Here is a 10211-nt window from a genome sequence, read left to right on the forward strand (position 1 = left end):
AAACGGAAGGTATTAATCACAGTAAATGAAAGATCTCATCACATCTCTTCAAAAAAGAAAAAAAATTTTGTGATTAATTACTCTTAAATGTTTTACTTCACATAAGACATCTATAAAAGTAGGTCTTTTCTTAAGAAATCCTTGTTTGTGGAATTAGAACGTTACCACAAGGATAAAAAAAGTAAACAGTTGATTCTAAAGATTTGTTTTGGTTTTTAAAAAAGCAAACAACATCCTTAATGTGTAAATTTCAATTCACATTAACTTTAGAAACCCAGATCTTTCCAGAAAATGCTGAAACATTACATGAAAAAGTAAATGGCAAATATCTTCACTTTTTTACAGGGTATGCAAAATTTTAAAGTGCATTTTTTTACTCTATTTGGTATACAGTATTTATATGGTGATAATAACCATGTTTTCCTTCATTTAATGTTATCTTTTTTAGGTATATGAACCCATGACGTGACCACAATGCTTTAACAATGAGATACAGCAACAAGTACTATTAAATTATTTTGTAAAATTACTATTTTTATTTTTTAATTATTATAAGTTATTTAAAATAGCATATGAGTCATCTTTAGATTTTTACACACAAACATTTATTTTTATTGCAAAATTGCATTGCCATAGCAACAAACATCCGGTCAATAACAGTTACTCTGGCTCAGATTTATGACTCAGTTTTGACATCGTATTGGTGATTCATTAAAGCAGCTCCCCTTCAGGAATTCTGTATTATTCACAACCCTTATTGTAATTTTAAAATAATGTTTTTAATTTAACTATGTTTGACATACATGAAACATTAATGTTCAATTAAATATCAGTTTTTAGCGTTTTTAACTTTTTTACAAGCCCACTTTGTGTGTCTTAGGTATGTATCGGGATTTGTACACCCGGAGGCGTTAAATTACGTGGGATGTTGAGCAGACAGTGACGCTTTCACAAAGGTATTCCCCTATCCCTCAGCAGCTATAAAACACGTGAAGCTCTCACCAGCCCAGTTCACAATCACTTCAAGACTGCAAACGTTAACATGGGCACAGAATCAGAAAATAAATCAGTTCTTAAAGATGGCTTTTTGGTGAAAAGGGTAAGACGCATTTCTCTGTACATGCAAATTTAAAATCACCGAAAATTGAATTAATATTGTTTGATGTTATTTTTAGGGTCACGTGGTTCACAACTGGAAAGTGCGATGGTTTGTACTTAAACAGGACAGACTTATGTATTATAAATACGAGGGAGGAAAACGCGATTCACGCCATCGAGGGACGATACCACTAAACAACTGCACCATCACCTGTCCTTACCTGGAGTATGAGAACCGACCAGTAAGTGGGCACATTTAATATACTGTGTAGTTTTATTTACTTTTAACTGCAAATTATGAAAACACAGTTTTTTAACAATACAGTTAATTTTATATGATAGACTTGATCTCCACCCTTGTTATCATTGGTTTAGTGCAGATTAAACCCTGAACACCACTGATGGGAGTGTCTCTGTATATGTGGTAAATGTTTATAGCCTTAGGTTATTAATGTTCTTAACAAATGTTTCATGGCTTTTTATTGTTATATTTTGTAGTCGTTGCCTGCTTTAGCATGTCAGGATCACTCCCATTTCCCAAATGGCTTTATGGTCATTTAGGTTTATCTGATTTATTTATTTTATTGTGTAGGCCTTTAGCTGCAATTCAACACAAATTCATTGGAATAAATTTTTTATTGCAGTAGATTTCTGTGGCATCTTACTAAATGTTTAGGCAACTTCATTTATACATTTATTTGATACCAACAACTGTGCTTCTTAATACCATCAACAAAAAGTGTTTTAAACCATGATAGCTTGTGATTGATGTTAAATCTGTGAATCTTGTCTTCTGATTGGCTGTGCTGATGTGACATGAAGCCTTGTAAACTTATTTAACATTAACATTTATTAGAAAATGTAAAAAAAATCATATCACAAAGGTCATGGGTTTGATTCCCAGGGAACACACACAGGCCTACTGATAAATATAGGCTGTAGCTTAAATACATTGTATGTTGCTTGAATTAAAGGGTTTGCCAATTGCATAAATGTTAAGGTAAATGCTTAAAAAACTAAATTTCTATCTCACAGTTGGTGCTTAGGTTGCAGACCAGCACCTCTGAAGAACACTTCTTGGAGGCGTGCACAAGGGAGGAGCGAGACGAATGGGCTGCAGCAATTGGTAAAGCTGTACAGAAACTCAACCCACAAGATACACAGACCCCATCCCAAACACAAGATAAAGGTTCAAAGTCCCTCCAACTTCACAATGTCAATCTAAGGTAACTATATAAGTCTTTCGTCTGTATACAGGTATGTGTGTTTTTGCTTTTTTATTTTATATCGTCAGAGCTAAAGATGTGTCTGTTCTCTAATCAGTCAGGTGGTCGACTCCATGTACGATGTGCACACTGGTATTCGACTCGGCAATCTTGTTGAGCAGGGCAGCATATACACCAACTGTTTCTCTGGTAAAAACACACTAATCTATCTATAAATGTGCATTTATCATGTATCTTCATTTGTTGTTGTGTGTACAACTACATCATTTAAACCGATTTGAATATGTGTGTTTGCACAGGCTCAGCAGTGGTGGATTGGATTGTGTTTAATAAGCTGGCTCTGACCCGCGTGGAGGCGGTAACATTATCTTCTGCACTCCTGGATGAAGGCTCTCTGCGGCCTGTCGGAGTGAGAAGTGCAGATGCTCTACGTAACGCTGCTTTAGGAGAGCAGTTTCTTGATGATTCAACAGCACTATATTGCTTTGTAAGTTGTCCTTCTTTTCTTCTTTGAACGTTATTGTCAACAAAATTGCACATGCGAGATATGCATATTTGCATGAGGATAAGCAATATAAAAACCTTATAATGTATAAAATAGTTTTTTCTTTGTTCTATTTGGGCTATTGTGATTCACAAAAAAACACTAACAATCGTATGTAGTCTCTGAATGACTACACACAACCTTATGAAGTATTAAAATCATTCAGTTATTGCAAACTATGGCTATATGCATATTGTAGAGATCAGTGGCGGCCGGTGACTTCTCTTCTGAGGGCTGAAATTTAAAATATGTGTTTGTTGCGTCATGTGAACCATGTGCATCATGTGTCTTGTCAAAAAACATGCCTGCTGCACATGCGTTAAAACAGTTTATGATAAAAGATACTCGCAAGACACTAACTTAACAATAAACTTTGATTATTCATGAGTTAAAACGAGTATTGGGCAAATGCAAGTGTCTCTTTATCATGAACCCCTTTAAAGCATCTGCAACAGGCTTGTATTTTGACATGATACACGATGCACATAAGTTTACATGACGTGAGCGCTACATACATGTTGTGACGAGCTTTACATCGTGCGCCCTAGAAAAAGAAGTCACCGGCCGCCACTTGTAGAGATCTACCAATATAACATTTTTCCACTGATATGATAGCCGATTACAACTGATATCAGTCAACACAGATAGTTTAGTGGTTACATTAACTTGCATTAACAAAATTCTGAAGATTTAATATTCTAAATGTCATTCATACAATGACCATTAATATTGGATGTTAAACTAGTGAACTCATTGCATCTGCCTGTTCTCTTTTCGATATATTGGCCTTGAATATCGACTTTGAAACTATCGCCCAATAGCTGATAGTGTAAAAATGGCTTTCATCGACCAATTATGTTTATTGAACGATATCTCTGTGCATCTTTAGAATATTGCGTTATGCACATGTTGTGCTAGAACCGTATGTAAATAAAAAAACCAAGTGATACTAAAACAATTTTACTTTTTCCACAGTCTCAAAGCTTACAGAAGAAAGGTAGTGTGAAAGCAGAAAAGACTGTGTCTGCGGTGGAGCTGAGTGGCAAGGTGGTAAAGAGAGGTTACTTGCTCAAACAGGTGAGCACTTTGTTCATATCAGAGCTAGTTTTTTGAGTCATCTGTCTGTTTATGCACTCACATGTACATTTGTTTGTCAGGGGCACAAGGTGAAGAACTGGAAGGTGAGATTGTTTGTGCTGAGAGCGGAGCCTGCCTTTCTGCACTACTATGACCCCAGCAAGGTGAGAGTGCTTATGGTACAGACAGTTGCACATCGATGTGTTGCTACATATTGCATAACCAAGGTGTATTTTAGAAAATCATGTGATTTATTTGTGGTTTATTATTGTGCTGACATGTCTACTTCCTGTGATGGTCACCCTCCGCAGGATGACATAACCCCAGTTGGCAGTATAGCTTTGCGTGGCTGTCTGGTGTCGGCTTTGGATGATAATGGCATACCATCAGGTGAGTAACACCTGCCTCATGATTCACCTATGGAAGTCTGTGATTACTGCTGGATTACTAATACTGTGTGTAAAGCTGTGTTTTTACAACAACTATATACACAGTGATTATATTAAGGAAAGATTTGGGCTTTTATGGTAACAGTGTGATGTTTACCGGGTCTTGTAAACATGCAAAAGTTAATGATAATGGCTTTCTTGTAATTTTCAGGTGTTAAAGGTAAAGTACAAGGAAACCTCTTTAAGATCATCACTCAGGCGGATACACACTATTACATCCAGGCTCCAACAGATGAGGAGAGAATGGACTGGATTAAAGCTATTAGACAAGTGGTTTAATTGTCTCTACACTGAAAATCCAAAGTCAACAAATTTTATATTTATCTGATGGTTTACAAACAAATCTGTTTTTTATATGGGACTTTGTCAGTGAAAACCCGCCTAAAGTCATTTTTTGGTGATTTACTGTTTTCTACATAAACTCAACCTACATTGTGTAAAAAACATTCTGTGACAATATAACCTTATTATTTTTAATATTGACTAAGTAAGGTCATGTCAAAAATGGAAATCAATGTGAAACCATTAAAGGGATACTTCACCGATTTAGCATTCAGCTTTGTATCTGTAGAAACCCGGCAGTATTACTGAATGACCATGTTTCCCTCCCTCATTTCCCCCTGAGAGGAGAGATATCTGCATTTTGGTTCTGCAAAAAAGTCCTCCCATGATGTAATATGACGATTTTTGCATCATCGGAGGACTTTTTTGCAGAACCAAAATGCAGATATCTCTCCTCTCAGGGGGAAATGATGGAGGGAAACATGGTCATTCAGTAATACTGCCGGGTTTCTACAGATACAAAGCTGAATGCTAAATCGATGAAGTATCCCTTTAAGTGATAAAGATTTGACATGCGTGTTCTGTTTAACAATTGCAAGCTTTTTATTTGTGTATGTACAAGCAAAACATCTAGGGGTGGTTTCCCGGACAGGGATTAGCTTAAGCCAGGACTAGGTCTTAGTTTAATTAGGAAATAAAACTAGTTTTAACAAATATGCCTTACTAAAAACATTATTTGTGTGCATTTTGAGACAAAACAAAGCGCACCGATGTATTTTAAGATATGTCAGTGCAAGTTGTTTTAGGTTTGGACACTTCTTACATTTATTTTAGTCTAGGACTAGTCTAATCCCTGTCCGGGAAACTGCCCCATTGTGTTAGAATTTTATGAATTACAATAAAAATAGTAAATAATTTATTTTTATATATATTAGGGTATGCAAGTGAGTTTATACATTCAGTGAATGTCTGATAAAAGAGTCAATCTATGTTTTTTGTATGTGCTTTTTTAATGTAAAATAAAGATGTCTTCTTTGAAATACTGTATGTCTTTAATATGCATGCCTGATGCTTTGTAAAGGACCTTTGGCATGTTTTTACCTGTCTCTCCTTTAGCTGCCAGGTTATTTAACAAACTGACTTCATTGCTTGCACAAGTTTGTTGGTTTGTTGCTATGGTTCAAAACAACACACAGACACATGCCTGGGTGGGTATCTCTTCAATACTGTACATGCCCAAATATTGTCTCTCTCTCACAACACACACTTTAAAATACATTACTCAAATAAAAGAAGTTCTTTAATAAAAGTTTAATGATTACATATTGCCATTATTTTATGTACCAAGTAAACGTCGGTCTAAAAGTAAACTATGAACAAAGTTATTTAGTACATGCTGAATTTGCAGCATCAGAATGTATATTGATAGCACCATTATGAATGCAGACAGAGCACATGATGGTTTTAAAAGGACTTTCGAGTCCTATATATTGCAAGGCATTGAAAGTGAAAATTTAGGTGTCAGATCTTAGGTGAACAAAAAAAGATGAAGAAATAATGATGATCTTTTGAATTATTAAACTGCTTGTTTAATAATTATTGAACCACTTGTTCAGCAAACTGACAGAAAACTGAGAAAATGGTTTATGTAAATCTAGAACAGGCAAAAAAGATGAGGTTACAAATGAATTTCCACTACATCAATTATAACTACAAACACACCCAAATCCTGCTGTGTAAGTGCATCTATAGCAGTGGATCACAAACTTTTCAACGTGCGCCCCCTTGTGTAGGGTGCATCTCATTCATGACATAAAACAATCTCAAACTTAAAATGTATAAAAGTCTAGTGTAGTGCTGTTTGTTGGTAGCTTTACTTTTCTGAGGTTTAATTGCACACAATTTATGATGAATTAATGTTTTTTATAAATGGTTTAAAACGAGGGCCCCCTGGTACCATCTCACGCCACCAAGGGGGGCCCGCCTACACAGTTTGAGAACCACTGATCTACAGGAACAAATGAAGGCACTTTTGCTGCTGTATTAAAGAGCCACATAAACTAACTATGTTAGGTAGTACATTATAATTTTTAAAAGATATTAAAGATTCTGTCATGAGAACTCAAGCATCAAGCTAAAAATTATGACAAAATTAACACCTCTCCAGAATTATTAATGGAAAGGTATACAGATTATGTAATTTTGTATTTAACAGGTTACTTAAACAAAACGTTTCAATCTTGAGTTTATTAAAAAAATGATAATTATTTGAAATTTAAAGGTGCACAGCTTCTTCAGAGAGTCCCTCTTATGAATGTTTCCATAAATATACCAAAGCCCTTTAGAAGGAAGAATCAAATTCAAATACTGAACAGACAAAGTCTGTTTTTTTCACACCGTCATTGGAAATCACTGTAGAAACTGCCACTACCAAAACAAATCCAAATCAATTTTAAACCAACTTGGAGTTCTGGAACTTTTAAGACAAATGTGTACAGTACTGTACTGAAGGTTTCTAAAACCCCAATCTGTAAGTTTGCTCTATGAATGATCTGTTATCATGGCAGGCACATCCCCTCCTGTTCAGGCCACTTTGGTGAGCTGTAGGTCTCCATGGACTCTAAGAGCAGTGAGAGATGATAGCTGAGTAAATCTGTGAGCAAAACCACACAAGGGCCTCCCATCCACCAGAATCCGAAACTGCTGGTGCTCACACACAATCTCCATCTAAAAGAAATGAACATTTTAGAAAAGTAGCCTATTCAATATACTGTAAGACAAGAGCAAGACATAAGACAAAACATTTCAAGACACTGATATTTCTGCTGATATCATCTTTATAATCAGATCACCAAACGCACATACACACTCTACCTTAAAGGGCTCCCCTGATTCAAAGGGGAAGAAAGAGAGGGCGGTCTCCGAAGCACCCCACTGCCCTGACAGACGGGCGTTGCGAATTACAGCTCTTTCTGCAAAGTTTACCTTCAGCTCCAGAGCAACATCACCCTCGATTTCCTCATCTTCCTCAATCTTAGACTGGCACGACACTAACACTACCATGCTAAAAGACAGACAAAAAGAGATTTGTGCATTTTTGTAACACTGAATTGTGCATCATTTATCACCACTTGCATATGGATACAAAGACATTAGATTATTGGTCAATCAGTTTAGATTATTCATTTGTTGATCTCTAAAATAGCCTACTGCATACCTAACTGGGAGTCTGTGATATAACCTTTGAGATACTTTAAGTCACGTGTTAGTCTATTTTGTTTTGTTGATACCCCCTATGCCAAATATGGCCAGAATAGTCCAATCTCTTTTTCACATCTCTCTTTCACATCCAAAACCTTCATGGGAATTTACCCTTTCTCACGCTGGCAAGTATTAGTGGACACATGCTTAAAAAATCTAATCTATCCCAGCATAACATTGCAGTTGAGTTTGCATTTTTTAAGTTAATGCATTCAAACTAGTTCATTATTCTTTGATGGTGTCTGTCATGTTTCCTTCTCGTCCTGTGTAAACTGGAGACGATAATCTCTGATACAACCGGCCTATTGTTTTACCGCAGACAAGGCGAGACTCATGAACCGAGTCATTCATGGTGCGCAATGTGACAGTAAACAAAACAAACGCAAGTGTTGGTGCAATTAATGCAGGTGTGTCTGATACAAACCTTTTGGGATGCTTGTGAACAATACCCATTACTGTAAGCCTCATCGTCGGCCGTAGCCCCCCTTTGATCTCCCCGACATAGTCCTCCTCCTGTAAGAATATTTGTCAATCATTCAAATGTCTGCTAGCCCATGCGCAAGTAAAAATGATCAGAATTAACATAAAATAACTGATTATAAAACCACACCGAAATCCCAGACCTTAGTTAAAACCAACCACTGCAAGATCAGAAGGAAAATTGTCCTTCCTAAAGGTCCTCCTACCGGGCAGTGAGTAAAACCTTCAGCCCTTGCTCAATTTATTGATTTACAATGTAGCGCAATTTGCAAATATCCTTAACCTTGCAATTCATGAATAAAGCTATACGCATTGGCCCATACATTTATCAATGTAGTTAAATAAATAAATAAGCATTAGCTATTACAACTCATTCAATTAATCGCATTATGACAGATAAACTCGAAAATAATTATCATCCTACTCACATTTCCTTTATCTGTCATGATTTCTTCTGTCGCAGCGGCTTTATGGTGTTGCGTTTAAAGCGCGAGGACAATAGCTGTCACGAACCCGATTGATCATCACAGTGCGCGAGACCGACGCTGAATGGGCGAACCCCGCCTCGCGGCCGCGCGTTGCTATAGAAACCGTCTCACTCTGGGCAGTGATGATGTCAAAAATACAGTGGTGACTTTAACACTATTCAAAGTGAAAAGTTCGCCTATTTAAAGTGTGAACATTAGCCGCTACAGTACTAGCCTTCTTTTTAAATGTTTAGGCCTACCTTTAAAATGTTTGCCTGTGTTTTCTGTAAAGCTGCTTTACAACAATGTAAAGTAAGCACACACACCAAATATACATTTCAATTGAAATGAATACCTCCTCCTCATAAAATCCACAATTTACATCCAGGGCTTATAATTATTATTCTGAGAGGCTTTATGGATCAAATAAACCTGATCTGCTGCATGATTCCAGAAATAGACTACAAATGAGGCAAGGTATAGACAAAAGGTCCTGGTTGTCTGGAATAATTTATACTATGGTATCACAACATAATACCAACTGGGAATATCTGGTTCATATGGTGGTGAAATTGCAAACAATGACAACATACTCAAGAGACACAATTAGCTCCTGGTGTATTGTTTCACATTCCCATCCAACCAGTCCAGCACTGCAATACCACCCAGTGAGAGTTTCCATGGCATATAAGCATAAAATTAATGATTAGCCTACATTTCCCTGTATTATTCTCATGCACAAGAACAGTTACCAGTTTAGCATGCTTTACTCTATCAGTTCAAAACTATTTATCAGTGCTTTCCCTGTACAAATGAATACAATTCAATGAAATGTACCTATTCTTCTTATCTTGCAAAATCATAATTGTGGAATCATCAGCACTATTTTGCATAGCCTAAGCCTGTTGTTATTTGCCCATTCATAATCAAACTACTTTTGAATGCAGGCAGGAGTGGTGTAACAGAAAGGTTCCTTAAGGAGGAGCCACTAGTCATGTCCCCGACTTTAGGCTGTTGATAGCATTACATTACTGCATAGGGACATGTTTATATTTATTTTTCCAATATATGTTTTTAACAATTTTTGCTAATTTTTTTGTACAACTGACTGACAGCTAACAAAGGGATCATTTAAAAACAATTTTATTTACAGAGACATCACAAATCATATTTTTGTTTTCTTAAGTCTACAGGCATTTATTTAAACCTGTCATTTTTGTGAGTCTTATCAAAAGAAGTAATTATTATTCTTTGAACTGATGCAATATCATATCAGTGGGCATATCAGTTTGCAGGGTTACTTACACAGGCCCTGTTCGGCCCAGGT

General features: G+C 36.3%; 2 protein-coding genes across 2 annotated transcripts; one reads left to right on the top strand and one right to left on the bottom strand.

Moving 5' to 3' along the window:
• Positions 1–961: 961 nt before the first annotated feature.
• Positions 962–4952, top strand: plek2 (pleckstrin 2). Its single transcript, XM_065297517.2, has 9 exons — positions 962–1099; positions 1176–1340; positions 2134–2324; positions 2422–2513; positions 2624–2811; positions 3844–3945; positions 4026–4109; positions 4257–4335; positions 4546–4952. The coding sequence occupies exons 1-9, from the start codon at positions 1043–1045 to the stop codon at positions 4671–4673; spliced, it is 1086 nt and encodes a 361-aa protein (XP_065153589.1). The 5' UTR covers positions 962–1042; the 3' UTR covers positions 4674–4952.
• Positions 4953–5958: 1006 nt separating this feature from the next.
• On the bottom strand, positions 5959–8975 carry LOC135786869 (galectin-related protein A). The gene is made up of 4 exons (XM_065296471.1): positions 8846–8975; positions 8362–8450; positions 7551–7740; positions 5959–7403 (listed from the first exon to the last, which is right to left on the bottom strand). Exons 1-4 carry the CDS (start codon positions 8861–8863, stop codon positions 7260–7262), a joined length of 441 nt encoding a protein of 146 aa, XP_065152543.1. The 5' UTR covers positions 8864–8975; the 3' UTR covers positions 5959–7259.
• Between the last annotated feature and the right edge of the window lie 1236 nt (positions 8976–10211).

This window comes from Paramisgurnus dabryanus, chromosome 20 (genome assembly GCF_030506205.2).
Source record: "Paramisgurnus dabryanus chromosome 20, PD_genome_1.1, whole genome shotgun sequence".
Classification (NCBI taxonomy): Eukaryota; Metazoa; Chordata; class Actinopteri; order Cypriniformes; family Cobitidae; genus Paramisgurnus; species Paramisgurnus dabryanus.